The following is a 22,208-nucleotide window of genomic DNA, read 5'->3' as shown; positions in this document are numbered from 1 at the left end:
GATAGTGTACATATTGGAGTCTGGCCCTTGGCATTTTCTGGCTTACCTGAGACTTGGTTGCTACCTCTGTCCTCAGTTTGCTACTCAATCTCATTTCTGCAGTGAGATGAAATAGTGCCATTTTGTAGAGTATGATAGCTGTAGCAGGGATCAGAATTGAAGCAGAATCTCAGGAGGAACCATAAAGCTAGTATATGTGAGATTAGACCAAAGGATCTCAGGAATATCTCCCTTGCTTGCATCCCTTATTTATCATTGTGTAAATAGTCAGTCCAGTAATTGAACCTGTTGGATTAGACTCCTAGAATGTAAAAGCCAGCAGGGAACATAGCAGATAGAACTAGTCTGGCAGGGGCCTTGGAACACAAACTGGAGGCAGTTGGGACTGTGGGGATCACTGCGTCCAGCCCCATTCTACAAATGAGGAGAATGAACCCCCAAAGGGGGGGCACCTTATAATCAGTGACAGGTCAGGGGTAGAAGTCAGAGTTCTTGCTTCCCCCTTTGCTTCTCTCTACAGTATGTTGGAGCAGGCCTTTCTAGTCAGGTTAAGCCGACTTCTCTTTTTTTAATCTTGCATTTTATTTGGGGTGTGTTTGGGGACTTGAGCCCTTTCCCTGTTTGTTGCAGCTGCAGTGTGTTTCTTCCTTTTAGTTACAGTTACAGAAAACACAGTATCTACAGCTGGGACAGAGCCGAGGCCAGTACTATGGAGGGTCCCTGCCCAATGTGAATCAGATTGGGAGCAGCTCCATGGACTTGCCCTTCCAGGTAAGTGGCCTTTCTTGCTTCTGCCATTTAAGCCTCTGTTCTCACTCCAGTCCACCAAGGATTGGGGAAGTTGACTTCCTGCTCATCATTAGCCTCCATGATCCAGGTTGGCTGATGTGTGTTGAGCGGCGTAAATCTGGTGTGTGTCTGCATCCAAAAATGGTGGGCCCAGAGAAACGCTTCAGACTTTGGGGGTCTCCAGATGATTGCAAGAGCCTTCCTCCTCAAATGCAGCCAGCCAGGGGCTGTCTCTGCTCTGGCTAAGACTTCCCGGATCCTCCTCGGGTCTTTCCCCTGTCAACAGAATCCATAGTGAGAATGCTATTTGCACAAGAGTGTTTCAGCAGCCACTACACCTGTTGGTCAGTTTCTACCAGCAGCAGTAACTGTTTGGGGACTTTGGAACTTGGCTTCTTCTTTCTTGACTAATCCACAAGCCCTGTAATTCTCAGAAGAAAAACCCAGCAGCCTGACCCTACTTCTCTGCAAATATTTCTTGGCAGATCCCTCTAGTGAAGTCTCTTGTTACTAAGATGTCATTGCCCTAACAAATTATTCTACAGAGCATGTTCTAGCACCTTACTGTCTATGTTATAGATAATTAAAGACAAATTCCACTCACTAAAACAAAGGAAAAGCCTGTTTTCAGATCCAGCAACCTGGGTCTCACTCATTCCTTCTTTTACTGACTTGCAGATGGAGGTGATGTATGTGTTGGGGGAGCAGTGTGAAAACTGGGCCATGGCCTGGGGTCCTGTTTGAGAACATTTTGGGCTGTGCTTGGACAGAGGCATGACTAATTAGAAAATAAGTTGTTCCTTTTATGAGCCATACCTTTCCCACTGCTAGAAAATGATTTCAGCATATACAGGCTGAGCCTTTGGATCTTCAGACTTAGCAGTCCATAGTAACAGGCTAAGCAGAAAGCTGCAAATAGGGCTTGCTTAGGAACTCCTGACCTTTTCCCCATGAGGATCTCTTGATCCAGTTCCAAATGACCTGTTTCTCCTCATTCCTCGCCCCCAGGTAACTTCGTGGGCATAATGATTTACTTAGATATGTTTATGTTATCACACTGCTCTGAGTGTCGAATTAAATCCTTTAGATCTCCTTAAAATTGTCTTTCTTGATTTCCCCTCCCACCTAGTCCTTATCCCAGCAAATTTCCTTCCTGGCTTTTAGTATTCTTTGCATTGTTCTCACCAGTCACCATGTCATTCCCCAAGAAAACAAGCATTTTTATGAAGTCACTGAATACTGCCTGGGCAAAAAACCCTAAGTTGAGGCTCTTTTTCAGTGGGTTGGTTACTTTCCCCTTCTAAGCTGTAGTCAAAAGGTTGGGATAATGTGTGTGCAGTGATGAGCAGGTGGGGGCAAGGGCAGGGATACAGATCCACGGGTGTACCTGAAGTGGGGAGGTGGGTGGATGAGTAGGATCTCTGAATGTTTCGGTTCTTTGCATTTGCAGCGCAGCGGAATTCTTGGAGAGACCTTGGGAGCAGCTCCTGTCTCTTTGGTAAACGTGTATTGAGGCTGGTGCCAATACGTATTTGGGACTGGCTTGAGATTCCCTGAGCAGATACGTATTTGGACACTCCCTGTTCTCTCTCTCTTGGTATGCGCCCTGTTTAGTTGACGCACCCTTACAGCTCCCAAAGAGTTGTTCTGGTCTGTCAAATGAAAATGGATTTGCTCCGCATCCCAATTTTGAAAACTGCATATTGTCTAGTTGATAGACTCTTTGGACCCAATTGTAGTCTATCCCACACTCCCTGCTTCCTTGATGGACAGCAGCAGCTCTTTCTGAGCTGTTTTAGCCCATGGTTTAATCAAACAGCATCTAAGCATGTGCACCATGTCGGCATGTTTTTCTTTAAAAAAAAAAAAAAATCATGGGGAAGAGCTAAATCTCTTCTAGTTAACCTGGGAAGAATACAACAGCCGATATAGGGTGATAGTCACAACTTCCCTCTTCTCCCTGAGGCTTTCTCCCATGTCTGCTCCTTCTGTGCCTAGGTTTGAATGAGTGGTTTTAATTTAAAAGAAACTGGATCTCTTGTAATCTAGTTTGCCATGAACTCCTGATGAAAAATGTTCTGGATTCTGACCTTACAAGTCAAACCGGAGAGTGCCCATCTTTCTGGAACCCCTAAAAGGCAGCTGGGAATTTTCCCTGGAGAGGCAGGGTAGGAGGTTGGGGGAAGCAGCACATAGACATTCTAACTGCTCTCATATTTTTCATGGTGCTGGCTTACAGACAGAGATGTAAACAAGATGGGAGGGAGTGTTCCTTTGGGGTTCTGCTTTATTAAAAGTACAGAAGAGGTGTGTTGGAGGGATGTTGGGGCAGAAGGAGAATCAGAATTTGCTAAATATAAAAAGATCAGGTCTACCGAGAAAGAACAAAGCCTTCATTTGTGATGGAGAACAGAAATCAAAATCATTGTTACAAAATGGGAGCAAGGCTTTATTATTGAAATAGATCTTTGCCTACAGTTTTGAGAAAGCACATCAAGCTTAAAGTCATGCAAGATCATAGGAGAGAAGAGCTTTGTCTCATCTGGCCCTAAATGAAAGTAGCACACTTAGAATTTGCAGACCTCCAGATGAAGACCAGGGCCTCCTCTTACTTCTTTTCTTGGCATGGCAGCAAGAGGGAGGGAGTGCACATCATGGCACCTGACAGCAAGGAGCAGTTGGAAAGGAGACAGAGGTGGGCTCATAGCCCTGGGCTAGAGGTTATGACCCGGAGACACATCAGAAGTTACATGTTCAAACTTGGAAAAACTCACTGGGCTAGGAGGCGGTTGCCAGTTGCAGAACTTTAGCTCTGGGGGAATAAGTCAAGGGTTGTATGCCTGGCAAATATCTAAAAACCTCTACCCTTGGCCCATTAGAAATAGGACACTGTGGACAAAGATTGAAGAACACTCTTTATTTTCTAGATTCAAGAAGAAAAAAAAGTTGGGGGCAGCTAGATGGCACCGACCCTGAACTCAGGAAGACTTGAGTTCAGATCTGACCTCAGAACTTAATACTTCCTAGCTATGTGGCTCTGGGCAAGTCACTTAAACCCAATTGCCTCAGCAAAAAAAAAAAAAAAAGAAGAAGAAGAAGAAGAAGAAAAAAAAGTCAGAAGACTATGTAGTTTAGGAAGTTAAACTTCCTCTGAAGAGCCTTGGATTTCACCCAGAACCTGGGAACTGCAGATACCAACTGACCATTCCCAACACAAAGAACTTTATTGTCTTGTTAGAGACTTGAGAATGCTGTGGTTATGAGGGGAGAGGAAAGAAGAAAAGGCAGAAGTTGGGGGGAGAGAGATAGACAGACACACCAGAAAAAGGGAGAGCATCCCACCAAGGAGTTCCCTTGCAGAAGGTGTTGAAAGCATTCGGGCCTCTTTGCATTTCTTCCTGCCCTTCTTGCTGTCAACTCTAGGGTGGCACTCTCCAACTGCCTCCATCTGGATGCTCCATCTGGATGCACGCTGCCCCGTGCATGCTTCCTGCACCTGGTCCTGCACCTGGTCCAGTCCTACCCTGCCCTGTCTGTACCTTCTTTCCCCATCCTTTCCATGCACCAGCTCTCAGCAGTTTCCTGGGCAACTTTCTATTTCTTCTATTTTTTTTGTGTCAAGTTTGTTCAAAGGGTTTGAGGGTCTTATCTTAGAGGGTTGAAGAAATGATGGATGTGGAAGGAGACCTGACTTCATCTGTTTCCCTCTTTCTGCTTGGGGATGCATTCTGCTCAAGGGCCCTTTGGGTACCTCCTACATTTGATCCAGACCAGAAGAGGCCGGACAAAGCTTTGAAAGGGTCAGGGTGGGGCTGGGGGAGGTAAGAAAGGGAACTATGAAGGGAAATTGAATTCTGTCATTCAGCTAAACAGGGAGGAGGGAGGCTTGCTCCTCTCTGCCTTTTGCAGCTGGTAACTGTTGTATGGGTTTCTCTTTCTCTGTTTCCTCTCTTTTCCCTCCCAGACTCCTTTTCAGTCATCGGGCCTGGATACCAGCCGGACAACTCGGCATCATGGTCTAGTGGACAGAGTATATCGGGACCGCAACCGTCTTGGGTCTCCTCACAGGCGTCCCTTGTCAGTGGATAAACATGGACGGCAGATATCCTTTTCTCTGGAGGGTTGGGGGGGGGCAAGCAACCAGTTGAAGTGCTATTGTAGCACTCTATAATGAAAGGACTGGGAGACCCTTAGAATAGACATCAAATCTGGAAGGACCTTAGAACAGTGGAGAACGAAAAAATCTTAGAGCATAGAACTTCAGCAATGGAAAGAGACCTTAGTGCAGAAGCTAACCAACCAAAAATTAGATACCATTTTAGTCAGGAGCACCTGAAGTCCAAAGAACACAGGGCAGTTTGCAGTGATGGCAGAATAGACCCTTTACAAACCTTCCTGTGTAGATGTGGGACCAGCTCTTTTCCCTGCCTCTTTTCCTAGGTTGGCCACCCCTGACCAGGAGCTCCCCATCATTGCTGTAGTGTGAGCAGTATTAAAGTCTCATGTTCGGGCTGCTGGACCTGAGGACCCAGAAGCCCTTTCTCCAGCAGCAGATTCAGCTCGCCGCCAGTCAGGAGCAGCCGAAAGCGCTGGCCTGAACAGAACTCTCCCGCCCGGGGGACCATGCCGGCAGCCTGAGTTCAGAACTGGGAAGGAGGTTAAGACCCCTAGGAAGGAGTCAGCTGAACCCAGACTCCCTGCTGCCCTGGCCCCACATTTCATGACCACATTCCCCTTGCCTGGAAAGGCTGCAGCCCACACATGTGTGTTCACAGGAGGAGAGTGCTGAGTGGTAGGCGGAACCGAGTTGTACCACCAGGGAAAACATATTGTAGTGGTGGATAGGGAGAAAGGGCTTGGAGCCAAATGGAGAGGGCCAGGAGGAAGACGCCTCAGACTTCGAGCAGCTCCCACTCTGGGTACTTGTGCGTGGCCCTGGATGTGCTCTGCCCTCTTCTCTCCCGGTGCCTTAGCTTGTGAGCTTGCCAAGCTAGACTAAGCTGCCCTTCTGGGAAGGTGATTTTCTGTCCTTTTGACTGAAAACATTCGGGGTCAGACAGGGAGGTTAAGCATGGGCTCTTTGGTGGTTTTCTCCTTAAATCCCCAAATCACGTGGACAGCTGTCCGTATGGAACCGTCTATCTGTCTCCTCCGTCAGATACAAGCTGGAGAAGGTGAGGGCAGCACGCGTGTATGGGAACCCAATTCAGGCCCAGGGCCCTCCCATGGCGACATCGTGTGTTCAGGGAAAGGGTCTCACCTGAGGCATCCACATTCCAGCTCTCACTCGGAATCTCTGGGCCCTAATCTCTTATCGGGCTGATGATCTGTTTGTACTGGCTGATGCATGCTTGATTTGTTAGAGGCCCCTTTTTGTCAGCTCTCGACTTGGGCTCTCATTGAGCCTTTTATAAGGCATGTGTTACCAGGTGCTCGTGAGTATTCTGGGGACCAGCGTCAGTGTGCTTGGTACCCTGACATCAAGAGGAAGGACCTGAGGGGTTTTAATCATTGAGACTGGTCCCCAGTGTATTTCCGTGCTGATACTACTGTACTTGGTCCCTAGTGTTTCCTGGTATCATCTCATCTTGGGAGTATTTTATGCATTGGCTAGGAGGAAATATTATCCCCGAGCTAAAATTGAGATACAGAGAGGCTGACTGTCAGCTATAACAAGAAATCTAAAGGGTGTGTGTGATAGACATTCTATTCTTTCTCCTTCCCCACTTCTGGTGTCTGCTTTAAGGTGGGGGGGGGCAGAAATGGCAGCCTTGTGCTGGTGGGGAGAGGGTTTCCTTGGGGCTTCCCCAAGGGCCTTAGCCCATCATGGGGTCATGCCTGAAACAACTGAACAGGAACAGGAGGCAGACCTGGGCTTTAGGAAGAAAAGAGCTGGTCAGCCGAGTGGAGGCAGCACTGATGGGGAGAAATCTGAAGGGGACACTCAGATAGCAGCAGCTCTCCCTAGTCAGATATGGGGTGCCTGCTTTGGCCTATGGCATGGACTGCCCACCCAGGGAGGGTGTAAAAAGGAAAACCACAGAACCGACCACTGAGGGCATAGAGAGAGGGCCCTGAGGGGCCAGGAGGCAGAAGCTCCGGGGCAGAGATAATGAAGTCAGTCCCTGTGAGAAATGGGCAGAACACAGTTGAAGATGTGAGACTAACCCTCGGAAGAGAGGTTAGGGCTGGATAAGTAATCCGAGGACCATGATTAACTTCATGGCAGCCAATGAGATCACCAGGAGAGTGAACAGAGGGAGAAGAGAAGAGGGCCCAGAGCAGAGCCCCCATTAGTGGATCGTGTCCCATCATTCCCTGCTACAGTCATGCTGGCTTTTACATAGGCAGTGAGAAGTGCTTTTCTTCCTCAGCTCTGCTTCTTGGAATTTCCCACTTCCTTCAGGTCTCCAGTCCCATGCCATCCTCCAACACAGGCTTTTTTGGATTCTCCCTAGGGCTGGTGCCCTCCAAGAATTTTTCACTGATTACTTTGCATTTACTTAGTGTGAATGTGTTTTTTCTCCATGGTAGAAGGTGAGCTTTTGGAAGACGGAAATTCTTGTGTCTTCAAATGGGCATCTTGTAGGAGTTTTAAGAAGTGTTTGTTGAGTGGAATTGAAGTCTGGCCCCGGTATGTAGGTTCAGTAGGCTGATCTCAGGGATTGGTGTTGGCAGAGCAGGGAAGGGAGATGGACAGTGCAACAGGAGCCCTGGTAGTTAGTTCCAGCCTCTTTGAAGTGGGAGAAGCTAACAATCTGTCTCATGTTCTGCCAGGACCAATTCTGACTCTGCCCTACATCAGAGCACCATGACTCCTGCTCAACCAGACTCCTTTGCTGGAGGCTCCCAAGACATCCAGCAGAAAAGAGGTAAATGCGCGTCAGCAGAGGGCCCTTTACAGAAGCCCTGGGAGCCTGCCCACCCACTTTGCTAGCTCTGAAACCTGAAGTTCCTGCAGCGATTGACTTATCAGGCAGACAGTTGTGCTCTTAAGGAAGAAATGTTTGACTTTCTCTGCTATTAATCACAATGTATATGGAAATATACAGGTTGATTTTTGCACTTCGAAGCATGAACAAGAACCCCATTCTGTTGGGGAAGTGTTTGTTTTTTGTTTTTTGTTTTTTTTTTTTTTGGTCTTTTTTTTCCCCCTTTAATATAGTTTTGTTCCTGTGTCTCAGAAGAGGGAGAGAATTTTGAGAAGAGAAGTTTTCATCATAGAAACAAGATTATTACAAACCATTTTGCAGTAATAAAGACAAGTACTTCAGAAAGGCAGCAAAGTGGGTAGGCTTGAGCTCAGAAGGCCTAGCTTCAAGTTCCAGCTGCCACAGTTATTAGATGTGTGACCTTAAGCTAGTCATGTTGCCCCTTCTGTTCAGTTTCCTTGTCTATAAAACAGGGGCATAGTAAGTACTATTTGTATTCTTTGCTTCACTGAACTTCTGTCCCCAGAATGTTTCACACACCGTATAACACTCTAGAAATGTGAACCTTATTATTGTCTTCAACATTTAGGGATGCTCTTGTCTTTGTGAGCGTTTTCTCTCCCAGCACTGATTGTAGTCCTTCTGCCTTAGCAGATGGAATTCATTTGGTATAATCCTTTTTGAGATGACCTATAGTGATCCTTAGAGAATACACAGCCTGTTCCTGGGCTGATATTCAATATCTTTCCTGCTCAATGGGTCCTATTAGAACTTGGTCTTTGGTGACATAGTTCAGTCAACTTCACACCACAATGAAATATCAAAGGAGAGATTTTTTTTGCTTACAAAAACTCTTAATTATTTTTATTGTATGCAGTTATTTAATGTTTATTATCTTTACTTTTTCATTTTAATTTTTTTCTCAATTATATATAAAGATTTTTACACTCATTTTTAAAAATTTTGAGTTCTGAATTTTCTTCATTCCCTCTTCCCTTCCCCGATCCTTAAGAAGACAAGCAATTTGACATAGATTCTATACATGCAGTTGTACAAAGCATTCCCATATTAGCCATGTTGCAAAAGAAAACACAAACCAAAAACCCAAGAATAATAAAGTAAAAAATAGTGTGCTGAATTTAGTCTGCATTTAGACAGAGGAGGACTTTTGTGAAGGTGGCTGTTGTTATTACTAGTATCATTAGCATTATTACTATTATTTCATTCACATATGAGGTTCAAATAGAAACTATCCTGGGATAAATTGCCATGTTACCATTGTTCCTTTATATTCAGTATTCTACAGACTTCTGATTAAGTGGCTAAAATACCTGTTTTTTCTAGTTGAATAAAAACATGAGGTTATGAACTTATTCCCCATAGGCTCACGGAAAGGACTGTGGGTGTTAGAACACCTCACCCTTTAACCACAGCATTGTGTCTGTTCTTTCTATTTTGAAAGCTTTTTGTTTCATGTAAGCTGAGGATTGAGGAGAAGTATTAAAAATCCTTTTTCTTAAGTTTTATAGACTGTGACCATGATCTGAGTCTAACTCAAGTTGTTGGTTCAAATCTTCAGATTTTTTGAGGTCTCTGTTTGTAGTTATTGTAAGCCAATGAAAGGGAGGGAGGTTCTGGCATATATAATCCTAACTACCAGGCCATGTCTTATGAGATATTTGGCAAGTGCTAAATTTTTATACTATTATTATTATTGTTATTGTATTACCTTTTTATGTTACTACTTTTTTTATGTTGGCAGCTGCTGTTAACCAGTGGTTTTCTTTGACTTCCTTCCCCAGAATTAAGTAGCATATTCTAAGTTTTATGATATTATATATCTTATAAACTACAGTATATCTTATATATGTTATATCTTATAAATATTATAACCCTACATATTTCAAAAGTTTATTGGTACTTTTTTCCCTAACATATTCATTTATGAATTTGCCCTTTTTCTTTCCCCTGCACTATGAACCCTTTCTTGTAAGAAAAAAAACAAAGTTTTTCAAAAAGTTAAGCAAAATCGTCCAATAAAGTGAATAAACGTGTGCACCATTCCACATCCATGATCTCCCACCTCCTCACAAAGGAGGAAGGTATAGTTTATCATCCATTCTCTAGACCAGGATTAATCATTACATTTATTTAGGATTCAATTTAATTTTAGTTTTGTGTTTTAAACATCATTCTATCAATCCTTCAGTCAACATCTATTGACTTAGAAACAGCTAGATAGTTCAGTGGATAAAATAGTGGCCCCGGAGTGAGGAAAACCTGAGTTCAAATGGTACCTTACTTGGGGACCCCACACAAAATACTTTACCTTTGTTTTTCTCAGTTAAATGGGAATAATAATAACACCTACCTCCCAGGATTGTGTTGGGAATAAAATAAAACCATATTTGTAAAATGTTTAGCACAGGATCTGGCCTGGCGCACATTGAGTGCTATCTAAATGCTTATTCCTTCCTCCCCTTTATTCTTACCATGTGTCAGTCAGCAGTCAGCAAACATTAAGTGTCCACTGTGTGCCAGACCCTGTACTGAGCTCTGGGATACACAGACAGGCTCTTCCCTAAAGAGACTCTCAGAATAAAAGGAAAGACAACATGTAAACAACTCTATGCAAACAAGATAGGCCGAGGATAAACTCCAGGTAATTAACAGAAGGAAGGCCCTAGGATTAAGGGGGACAGGGAAAGGAGAGCTGCAGCTGGGATTTGAACAGTGGGCTGGACATCAGAATACAGAGTGCTAGGTGGAACAGCCCCTGCTCTCAGAAGCCATAATAGAAGGGAGTGTCAAAGGGGAGAGGCATTAGCCTTGGGGAAAGCTTCCTGGAGGAGGTGGTCCCTAGTTGAGCCTGGAAGGAAACCAGGTGTTCTAAGAGGGCAGAGCCTGTCTGAAGGCATGAAGGACAGCAGGACCGGACTGTGGGGAATGATGTACAGTAAGGCCAGAGAGGAAAGGAGAGCCAGCTAGAGGGGTTAATTGAGCAAGGGAGTGACTCAGAGTGGTGATTTAGGAAATCCCTTTGGCATTTGTACAGAGATGGGTTTGGACTGGGGGAGACTTGAGACAGGGCAGACCCATCAGCAGAAGGCCATTGCAGCAGTGAAGGTGAGAAGTGAAAAGCCCCTATACCAGGTGGTGGCAGGGTGAACAGAGAGAAAGCTGCAAAGATGTGGTCAAGGGAGAAGTGAGAAGCCATAGCGACTGCCAGGATAACCAGGGCGAAGGAGAAGGCACAGAGCAGTGGTACCCTCAGCAGAGAGACTAAGTGGGGCTCAAGCATGAGTTTGGGGACCAACAGGAGGTGGTTTGGGACAGGCTGAGCATATCCAGTTTGAAATGTTCCATGGGCATTTGGTAATATGGCCTTGAAGCTCAGGAGAGAGGTCCCATGTGATCTGATGAAGTCACTGTGAGCGGGTATGAAGCAAAGCTTCTTAAACTGTGAGTTGGGACCTATGGGGTCTCATAACGTGGAGGTGATAGAATTCCGATTAAATTAATAAATTTACCAATAAATTACCAGTAATGCCTATATATCTGGGATCATATAAAAATTTCTCAGGTTTTTGAAAAGGGGCTACATATAGAAAAAATTTAAGAAACTATGGTCTAGAAGAGAGCCTAGGGCAGAACCTTGGGGCAATTTCCCCCCCGTAAGGGGCTAGGATATTGGTGATGATCCCACAAAGGAGACCTGGGGGTAGGAAGAAAGGCAAGAGAGTATTGGACAAACCCAGAGAAGAGAAGGCATCTAGAAAGGAGTCAGCTGTGCCACAGGTTGCAGAGGACATCGGAGTTGGCAGTCAGGAGCCCTGACAACTCTGGAGAGAGCAGTGGAATGGAGATTCTTGTCCTGTCCTCCCACTCTCTCTTGTGGGGGAAAATGCAAGTGTTACTTGCTCTCAGTTAAGTTCAGAATTTTAGGAAAGAAAAGAAATAAGCTTGTATTAAGTATCTCCCAAGTATTAGATGCTAAGTGCTCCTCACCACAGCTCTGGGAGGATGTGCCATTCTCACTCACATTTTACATTTGAGGAAACAAGCTCACAGAAGTAAAAGGACTTGCCCAGGGTCACCCAGATAGAGATAGTATGTAGTGCCTGGGGCTGGATTTGAACTCAGATCTTCCTGACTCCTGACTTCCTATGTTCTATCCACTGTATTCACCGAGCTACTATGAATGTTTTAGTTCCTGTGGGACTTGACATAGGGTTTGTCTTTGAGTTCTTAGAGGCATTGCCAGGCCCAAGCAGTAAACACTTGGGTGGCTTTTCTCCGATAATTCCAAGGTTCAGGGACTCCTTATAGCCCTCCACTGCTGACTAGTTCTGTTTTGTCTCCTCTTTTTCAGTTTGATCCAGACTTCTCATTTCATAAATGAGAAAACTGAGGATCTCTAGGTTTAGGAGTCTCATCTAAGGTTATTTAGCTAGAGCGAGCTGATTCTGGCTTTCCCTTCACTCAGCTGGGTGCCTTTGCTGCTGCCATGCCTTGCCTCTGAGGTACCAAGATAGAAGAAGTATCTGTCCCATTCCTCAGCAGCCATTTCTGAGTTCTTTTCCTGTTGTTCATGGGCAGAGATAGCCTTCCAGGTGTAGGAGGTTCTTTTGGGAAGGGGCTAGAAGTGGGCCTTCTCCACCCCCTATTCATGAAAGGGAGCAGCTAGGGCTGTAGCAAACACCAGATTTCGAGAGGTAGGAATTTCCCTTTTACTGTCACTCCTCTTCTCATCACACTTGCCTAGTGTCAGGGTCAATTCCATGGGTCCTAAAGGTAAATAGCACATCTGGCCTGCCAGATGTTCTGTCTCCTTCTTGGGTTAGATTGGGTTAAACAAAATAAAATATATACAGATCTCTCAACTCAGGAACTTAACATTTTCCATCTCTAATGCATGGTAGTTTCTATGATTTTTTTGGTACCAAATCCTTTTATAGAATTTTTTTCTTTCCCAAAGGAGTTATTGTTGTTTCAGTAATTTCAGTATGTCCATGATCTGTGTAAGAACAATGTCTGCTGCTGTAAGTAATATTCTTAAGTAAGGCCCCAAAGCAGTTAATTAGCAGGTTTTGTCTCATTTTTCTTTTTTTTTTTTCCCCCTCCCCTCCCCTCAATTCCTCCAACCCCAGTCTTATTATTGACAGTCCCAGGAATGGAGGAAACCACCTCTGAGACAGACAAAAACCTCTCAAAACAAGTGTGGGACTCTAAAAAGGTAAGAATTTATGAGATTCTGAGACTTGGGAAACAGAATTTTTTCCTAGAGCATAATACTGCAGGGGAAATTTAGAAAAGGCTACCCGTGAGAGCCTGAGGGGTCTGTGCAGAGATTTCCAGGGATCCAAGAACCTGAATGGAGAAAAAAATGTCATCTTTCTTTCAAGAAGTATTATTTCCTTTTGTGACCTTTTGTTTTTAAAACATGGCTCTGAGTAAGGCTGCAAAGCCTTCAGCAGACCCCCTGCCCAGAGGTCCAAAAAACATGAGGGTCTGAGCTCAGGATCAGAGTAACATGGGACAGGCAAAGGCCCAGAAAGAGCAGAGCAGCCTCGGAGCGAGCGAGTTCTCTGTGGCTAGATGGGGCTTTGTCAGAGATGTGGTAGAGATGGTCACTAAACAAAGTGCAACTTCCCTATGAGGCCTCTGTAGAGATTTTACAGGGTGGGCCATGCCGTTGGAGGAGGGTGCCCTCCCCCTGCCGTCTTAGCTCAAACATAGGGAGAGATGGAAAGGCAAGAGCACCGGCTGGAGTGACTGAGGACGACTTCCTGGGAAAGGCAGAATCTGGATGAGGAGAAAAGAAAAAGGGCCCGTAGAAAAGTGTTGGCGACTTGTGTTGCTGCACTGTGTTTTTCAGTTTACCGGCCTCAAATGGGTTCTTGATTTTGTTTGTTCTACATTGAAATAGTTGGCCACTATTCCATCAGCACGCACTTGAGGGGAGTCTCCCACATCCCGAGCACTGTGTTGGGTGCTGAAAATTCTGAGAGATGGGCCTGTCCCTGCCCTCAAGGAGGATATGGAGAGAGCATAGATAGAAGCCTCCAAGAACATGCAAAATAAACCGTATAAAACAGAGGTGAGGCTTTGGCAGCCAGAAATCAAGGAAGGCCTCATAGAAGGGGTGTCTGAGCTCAGCTGTGGAGGAAACTAGAGATTCAGGGACAGGTGAGGAGGGAGGACAAGCCAGGTCTGGGGGCAGCCAGTTGGGAGCGTGGGAGAGGGAGGCTGGCAAGGTGAGCTGGCAGGAGATTAGGCAGGTTCTTTACTGACCCAGAGGCCTAAAGTGACCCAGGGGAGGCGTAAGGGAGTAATGTGGCACCTGGGGCTAGTGTTCCTCCTGCAGGTGTGTGGAGGAGAGACCAGAGAGGGACTCTAGTCCAGGGGTGAGTTGATGAGGGCCTGAATTAGTGCCCTGGTTCACATGAGAGAAGAGAGAAAGGGGCTAATCTGAGAGCTATTCCAGAGGTCGAGGCAGTCAGACCTGGCATCCAGTCAGGCACGTGGGCAGAGAAATGCCCTGCTGAGGGCACCGGCAGGTGGACGGGAAGGAGGAGTCACAGCTCTGGAGAGCAGGGACACTGGAAGAGCTGGTCCTGAGCTCGTGCTGACCGGGCGGCCAGTTCGTGATGCCTGCAAGCAGTGATGACGTGGGCCTGGGGCCCAGGAGAGAGACTAAGGCTGGAAAAGTCAATCTGGGGTGACCGTGTGGAGAGAGGACTTGGGACTGAGCCTTCGTGTTCCCCCATGGCTAAGGGCCAGGACGTGGATGATCATGAAGCAGGTCAGCCCAGAAGAGAGAGAAGATCCAGGAAGGGGAGGTTGGTCAGCAAGCCTCTGCAGAGGTCAAGAAGAACGAAGAAGCAGCAATCGTCAGAGGCCCTGGTCGGGGGCCCTCTGGAGAGGGCAGCTCCTGAAGCTGGACTGTGGTGTTTAGAAGAGAGTGGGAGGAGGGAGGAGGAGACAGGGGATGTCGACTGCATTTTCCAGGGTTTTATGTCTGAGGGAGTATGGGTGGAGGGGCCGGGTTGGCCTGGAGCTTTCAGATGGGTTGAGGCACCGGCATGTTTGCAGGCAGAGAAGAGTAAGCTTATAGTTAGGGAAGGATTGAAGATGAGAGAAAAGAGATACTTGTGGGGCATCTGGCGTGGTTTGTAACTCTTCTCGAAGACTGCTGAACTAACTCTGCACCGAGCGTGTGGGCGCTTCCTGAGTGCCTGTTGATGGGCAGGGGCCCACCCTCGCCCCCATGGAAGAAGGCGGTCATGACTGACTTACTCCTTACAGGAGGCACGTCAGAAATGCTGGCGGGCACAGCATCGTTTTCTGAGCAGTTCCTTCAGGAAAACATCAGCTCGAAAGGGCATCTAAGGAAAATGGAGAAATGAGCGAGACGAGAGCTTTGGTGAATTGGAGTTCCCAGTCAAGTCCAGTGAACCAGGGTGGGGTTTTTCCTGACCTTGCTTCACACCACTGATGTAAGGGGGGTCTGCCGGCTTCTGGCCTTGAAAACCGCTCATTGTGCCCCCAGCCCCTTGGGTCTCACCGTCAGCACTGTATTTCTGACCCTGGGGGCCGTTAGATCATAGAGGAGCCATGGCTGATCCATCCCTTCTTTAGAGGTTGGCTCATGTTTAGTTTCTGAGATTGTGGGAAAGACTCCTGATACTGAGCAAACACTAAGGAGCCTCCTGAGCTGGGCACTGGGTATTCTTATGCTCAGCTCTGGGGGAAATAGAAGGGCTGGACCTAGACACTACTCGTAGCATGGAACCTTTTGCAAAGTCAGTCTGTAAATGCAGCTTGCAGCGATCTGAGACCGGCGCTTGTACCACCAGAAGGCATTGGGGAGGGACAGCTTGGGGGTGGGGGTGGAGGCTGAGGAAGGCCCCTGGGAGAGCAGCTGTGTCGGGCTCGGAACACGTGGCTCCAGTGTTAAAAACACAGGCTCCAGTTCTTGCTTTGCTGTGGGAATCGATTCAAACAATCTATTGTTGATCTCTGGCTGGTTTTGGTGTTTTGTTTTTGAAAGCTTGAGGCGTTTGAGTGGTACTGGAAATATCAACTATTATTAACCCAGCTCTGGCCTACAAGAGCATTTGGGGGAGGAGGCTGGTTTCTCACTTAAACTGCTCACAAGTGAAACGGGATTTCTCGTCCCTTTGAGGGGGGCTGTGTCTGAGGTAGGACTGCTCCCAAAGGGCCTGTCACCGGGCATCAGGGCTTGGCACCCGCACCACCACGAGCACCCATGGCAGCTGAGCTTTCCTCCGAGGCTTGGGAACCCAGGCTCCCCCTACAAAACATCTGTGAGCCCCTTCCTCCTCCTGCTCAGGCCCTTTCTGCTGACTCAGGAGGGATCACCGCTCAGGGTGGCCTAGAGAGGCTGAGAGACCTGAGCCACCACCAGCCAGGCTGGGGTTTACAGTGTTGAGAGGCAGCCTCTGGAGATCCTCGGTGCTGTTATCCGCCAGCCCCCTCATCATTTTCCTTTGTTTCTCAAGGAGTTCAGCACTGTCTTTGTGTCCCCACCCAGAATATCTTTTCCACTACCCCCCCAACTGCCCTCTCCGCTGCTGTGACCTTCACCTTCACTCTCACTGAACACCCAGGTCACTTGTAGCCTCAACACCATCATCACCCTGTAGCTTCTTATAGTCTGGGGAAGCTCTTCTTGTCCTCAGCTCCTCCTGTCTCACCTGCCCCTCGCCCTCCCTCCTCCCATTTCATCCTTAGGCCTGCCAGCCCCGCCCTGGCCTTCCTTTCCAGTGTTAGTCTGGTCAGTTTTGTGCCGTCTTCTTGAAGCAGTCGTCCCCCTCTGGACCGGAGCCCCGGTTGCCCCCCTTTCATTTCTGCTCCCGTGCTGCCATGCCAACGGGAAGAGATGCCGTGGGGCTGCGCGGTCTGCTCCAGGGGCGGGCTCCCAGCCAGCTCTGCCACTTCTCAGCCGGGGGCCGCGTGACTTAGCCCCTCGGCACCTCCCGTGCTGACGAGATGCCTCGTGGGGCCCTCTGCTCTTCCACTGGGGCCTGGGAGGGCGAGCCTTCCTGGGCCCTCGCTGCTGTGGGGCAGCCCTTGCTCTTCCGCCACAGCTCCATGCTTCCTGCAGCATCTGCTTAAATTTGGTTTTCTTTTCTCAGGCCCCTCACGCCACCCCCTCATTCTCAGCAGCGGGCCTGGCTTCATCCTTTCTAGAGAACATAGAAACCGTCTGTTCCACGATCTCTCTTCTCCCTCTTCCACATCTCCCATCTCCACCTGCTCCTCCTTCTCTCTCGCTTTAGGCTGGGGGAGGGAGTGGCCACGCTCCTGGCCGAGGCCAGCCTCTTTCTTGGGCCCTGGATCCCGTCCTCTCCCCTCTGCTCCGGAAGCCAGCCCCTTCCACCGTCCCTCGTCTCTGCTAACTTCAGGCTCTTGTCTGCTGCTCCATGCTCGACGCCCCCCTCTGCCCTGGGCCTGTGCGCAGGCCGTCCCCTAGGCTAGAATCCCCCCCTCCTGCTGGCAGCCTTGGCTCCAGTGCCTCTGGCAGACAAGATCTGCTCTCAGTCGCCTTTACCCCTCCCCAGCTTCATAGAGCTCTGTGTGGCCTTGTCAGAGTTCATGTCAGTTCGTTCCAGTAGAATGGAGCCTTCTTTAGGGCAAGCGCTGGGCTGTTCTTGTCTCTGTCTGCCTGGAAGCCAGCTGGTAGCTAGGGCAGAGTAGGCATATAATAAATGGTCAGTTGAACCTAGAAGTCTTTTCTTTACAGGGAGAAACAAGAGAGATGTTTCTGTAGAAACTCAGCTGCCATGTTTCTCCCAGGCTACCGTTAGCTCACACAAGCTAGGCCCACTGTTTGGAGGTCAGCTGCCTCTCAGAGGGGCTTAAGTTCCCCCGCCAGCTGCCTCCTCTCTCTTTCTCACAGGGGCACAAGTGGGCCCTGTGCTGCACTCAAAGAGTGCAGCTCATGCAGCAGTGAGTAAGTCGTCAGAAACATTCTTGGGAGGTTTTTGCTTGGGAGCTCCTGCCCTTCCTCAAGCTGGCTTCATTGCCCCTTCCTAGGACCCTTTTTTTCTGATGATATAACTTATTCCTGGAGACTTCCTTGTGTAGAGAGCAAAAATGCTCCCCTTCCTTCAGGGGCTCCAGCCTGAGCTGAGGTTTTCCTAAGGCATTGTCTTTCCTTCCCCATGACTGGGCAACGGACAAGTGCCAGGTCCTAGGTCTTTCTGACCATCTGCTGCCCCCTGGCAGCAGATTTTAGTGGGTAGAGCTTATATTTTAAGGGCATTTAGTGGGGAGAGGTTAAAGACTATGAATTGACTTATTTCTGAAAGATCCTGGCTCTGGGTCTTTAGGGAGCCAAACCAGTTCTTTATGGTGCCCCCCTCCTTGGGAAAGCCAGAATTGGGGGTCCAGGATGTGGTCTGCACACTGCCATATGTTCAGTGGTGTACATCCAGAACTGAGGAGGGTGAAAATGCAGGCTTTTTTTTTGGCAGGAGATGGATTATTTTTACATGATCTGGCTTTGAGTCCTGTTTCTCTTGCACTCATGAGTCGTGTGACCTTGGGCAAATTATTCTTTCTGTATGGGCTACAATTTTCTCATCTGTAAAATGATAGGGGATAATCTCTAGGGTGCCTTGACAGCTCTAAAAGTCTTAATTCTGTTATCGCAGACATGGTGACCTCAAAGTGGCATAAAAGACTAAGGATACTGTGGGTTGCGGCATGGGTGTTGGGGAATGCACACAGCCTTCTCAGACCGGTTTTCACTGGGGTCTTGTGTTTTATTTCAGACAGGGTCATCAAGACCGAAGTCCTGTGAAGTCCCAGGAATCAAGTAAGTCTTGGGTGTGCCTTGGTTTATGCCCATGGCCCTGGCACGGCACACGTGCACTCACACACACCTTTTACCCAGATACCTGTGACCAATAGGTTGGGAGGCAATAGCCCAGCACCTCGCAGCCTTAGTGAGGGGCATGTTTGGTCCAATGCCAGGGTTTGTTTTTCACTTAAAATGTCCAGTTAGAGGCCACTTTTAAAAGCAGTGAGACTTGTCAGGTGATAAGAGTCTGCATGGAGTGGAGTTGGATGCCCCATTCCTTAGGGGACACCATTGTGTGGGGGAAAGCAGGGCCTACGTCCCCTGTGCTGCCTTCTGCCCTGCCTCCCACTGCCTAGATGACTTGGGGGGGAGCAAAAAGGGGGCCACTTGGGCCTAGATAGAATTTCAAGAAAGCCGTGATTTTCTGGGAAACAGCTGAAATGGCTGATTTATTTATTTTTTAATAATAGAAGCTGTACTGCTAAAAAGAAATCTCTTTGGGAAAAAAATAAGATATATAGGTGGACACTAGCAAGCATATTGAGGCACTCTGCAGGTCTGATTGGGGATAAAAGTACAGCCTGACTTTGGGCTCATGTGATAAGAATGCTAACAGCGAGGCTGTAGCTGACAGCACTGGTATCATTTCCTATCTCTGTTTTGTGAGCGCTGCCTTGTTTCTGTGTTGAAAAAGAGCTAAAGGGAGTTGGGAGGCTGGGGATCTAGATCCAGCCCTACCACCAAGGTGCTTTAGGGCCAGAGGCAAACTGCTCAAGCCCTCTTGGCCTCCTTGGCTCACTCTGATGGGAAGAATTGGTATGGATGGGCTCTGAGCCCCCCCTGAGTTCTAAGGGTCCTGCCAGAGCTCACTTCTAGAGCACTAACCTTCTGCGGTTCTAAATTCTCTTTTGTATTAGGTCCTGGAAGAAGAAAACAGACAACCCCCCAAGCTCACTGTTGCTGTTCTCTGTGTGGTCTCTCCCTCTCGTTTAGCATCTTCCCGTCCACTGACCAGGAAAACACTACAACCCTAATTCCTGCTACCCATAACACAGGGGGCTCCCTCCCCGACCTGACGAATATCCATTTCCCTTCTCCTCTCCCAACTCCTCTGGATCCGGAGGAATCCACGTTTCCAGCCCTGAGCAGCTCCAACAGCACTGGCAACCTGGCGGCCAACCTGACGCACCTGGGCATCGGCACCGCCAATCAGGGTAAGGCCTGGATCTTAGGAGCTGGGCCGGGTCGGCCCAGGTGTGCAGAGTAGCTGGGGGGGCGGGGCGATGCAGCCATGCTGGGGGGGGGGGGGGGGAAGCAGGGGGGAGGAGGGAAGGTGGGCGGGGATTATGCTGAGTGTGCATGTGTAGATGCAGTTCAGCCATTCTCAGATGGAAGGGTGTTCTACAGATGTGGGCGTTTTGATGTAACGTGCATCTGGAGAGAGTCGTTTAGATGTTGCTCGTTTGCTTGGAGCAACGACAGACCATTAGGCAGGTGAATATATCATTCCAGAAGCCTGTTGAAAGAGAGCTCTGGCCCTGAATTTCACAGAACTTTCAAAGAAATCTCTGAGCCTGGAATTGCTCTATTGCTTTCTTGGAGAAGAGGAGAGGTGGCAGTCTTCTGCTCTGGTCAGCTCACATCTGGAGAGCTGGGCTCAGGTCTGGAGACCACATTTTAAAGGAGGGATGCTGGTGAGCTGGAGCGAGTGCAGAAGCAGCTCAGAGCCATGCCCTGTGAGGGGCAGCTGGAAGAAGCAGGGCCTGTGTGCCTGCCTAAGGGGTTGCCTCGAGGGGCTTTCTATTGTCTTCAAGGATTTGAAGGACTTCTGAGTAAAAGAAGGATCCAGTTTGTTCTGCTTAGACCTAGAAGGAGGCCTGGAATCCATGGGGTGGGAGAGAGGGTTATAGAGGGAAGCAGATTTGGAAGCTGTTGTAGAGGGAATGCCTGCTTCAGGGAGGGATTGGATTAGCTGACCTCCGGGACCTTTTTTGCCCTAAGATTAGAGCGGAGAGATGGGACCAGCTCAACCTAACCTGTGAACACATACTTTCGGAGCCACATGTGACTGTGGAGACTATCCAGAACTGCTCCTATCGCAGGGCACTAGAGGCACACCAGACTGTGCCATCTGATTCTGTCCTGGTCTTTAGGGTGTGCACACTGGAACTTAGATGTGTCTGGAACTTGCTTCGTTTTCTGAAGACAGCTTCGAAGGCCTGGTGGTCCCCTCCTCCTTACTTTGCCCTCTGGCAGTCTTAGCTGTGTGATGAGGACTTGGAAATTTCTCTCAGGGAGGATTTTGAGCTCAGGGTGAAAAGCTTTTGCCAGTGGCTTTGTCTGGCTTATATGGAGTCAAAGGTTCTGAATTCAAATCCCTGTCCTACTTCTTAAAACCTCCTCACTTCTCTAAGCTTTGGTCCAACATGGATTCCTGTGACATTGGCCAAATGCAGTGGGGCCTTTTCCCTTTTGGTGGCTGCCATGCAGCCTGGAGGATGTGAAGATGGCTTGATGGGAAGGGCTTTGCTAATTAGATGAACACATTCCCCTGAGATTCAGGGCACCAGCATCTGAACATTCCCATGGAAGTCTGCTAGCTCCCAGAAGAGGTGCTGTGCGTGAGGTCTGCATGTCAGATGGGGCTTCACTGAGTCTCTTGATCTCCTTCTACAGACACCTTCTATTTTCTGTTCCTCGTTTTATCAGCTCGAATCTGCAGCAGCCTCCAGCAGTGTTCATTCAGGGCCTTTGCCAGAATGCCCTTGGCAATCCTTTCAAAGCAGTCCCAAGGATAATGTACCTCAAAACTGTACTGAGTCTAAACAAATGGAGTAAAATATACACATATGAAAATAATAGACTTGAGAATGTTGCATTGTACCTAGCAGGAGGACTCACACACTGAAGGGCGGCCTGCTTGTTAGCGTAAAAAGAGTAGAATCTCATAATGTTTGACATATGTTTGATTGTTTGTGCATTTGCCAGAGAGAACAGGTCACTTGGCAAGTTTTTTTTGCATTTTAAATCAAGCAAGAGCTGCTGGCCTCTGGCACACACTGTACTTACCGCCCAGCCCAGCCACTCAGGTCCTTGGACAACAAAGAAGAAAGAGGCCTGTGTCTCCTGGAGGCAATGTAGCTGCTCTCTGGTTTCTGTCCTTGCTTGGTGAAATCCTGCCCCCAGCCCCTCATCAGAAATGTAAAAGCTGTGAAATCTGCAGTTTGAAAGTGGGTGGGCGGCTGGGGAATGGTTAAAGACTAGAGAGTGGAAAGGTTCTCCTGGGCAGAGGGATGTTCTGGGTGGCCCCCTTGAGCACATGTTTGTGCAGTCAAGCAGAGTAGCTTGATGTGGAGTAGAAAGACTATTTAAAGTTGGAAACTTTGTCTGACCCTTGGGCAAGTCCCTTAGCCTATGTATCCCTCGGTTTCCCCATCTGCAAAGTGACTGAGTTTATCTGATCTCCAAGCTCCCTTCCAATCAGATTCTAGGGCCCTCCTGTCATCACTAGAACTCTTCTTTGAGTTTGCCTTAGTCATCTTACAGAGATAACTTGAGTATTTACAGTGAATTCTAAGGTCCAGAATCTAGCTCTATATCTTAAGTTGTATTTCAGGTTGTGTCAAGAAGCACGTAAGGCTGCATCAGCTTGGTTT

General features: G+C 48.0%; 1 protein-coding gene across 4 annotated transcripts in view; it reads left to right on the top strand.

Moving 5' to 3' along the window:
- CRTC1 (CREB regulated transcription coactivator 1) overlaps positions 1-22,208 on the top strand; it is a 118,266-nt gene that overhangs the window by 73,599 nt on the left and 22,459 nt on the right. For 2 of the 4 annotated variants that reach the window (XM_051972291.1, XM_051972289.1), the window contains exons 2-9: positions 655-771; positions 2,240-2,287; positions 4,754-4,891; positions 5,902-5,963; positions 7,567-7,661; positions 12,872-12,957; positions 18,524-18,567; positions 19,546-19,766. In XM_051972291.1, coding sequence (XP_051828251.1) covers positions 655-771; positions 2,240-2,287; positions 4,754-4,891; positions 5,902-5,963; positions 7,567-7,661; positions 12,872-12,957; positions 18,524-18,567; positions 19,546-19,766 — 811 coding nt within the window. The remainder of the gene's footprint in view (positions 1-654; positions 772-2,239; positions 2,288-4,753; positions 4,892-5,901; positions 5,964-7,566; positions 7,662-12,871; positions 12,958-18,523; positions 18,568-19,545; positions 19,767-22,208) is intronic. The other 2 variants (XM_051972292.1, XM_051972290.1) reach the window with 1 other exon arrangement.

Source organism: Antechinus flavipes, chromosome 1 (genome assembly GCF_016432865.1).
Source record: "Antechinus flavipes isolate AdamAnt ecotype Samford, QLD, Australia chromosome 1, AdamAnt_v2, whole genome shotgun sequence".
Taxonomy (NCBI): domain Eukaryota; kingdom Metazoa; phylum Chordata; class Mammalia; order Dasyuromorphia; family Dasyuridae; genus Antechinus; species Antechinus flavipes.
Note: the sequence above shows the minus strand (reverse complement) of the source record. Positions and strands in the feature narration are given on the sequence as shown.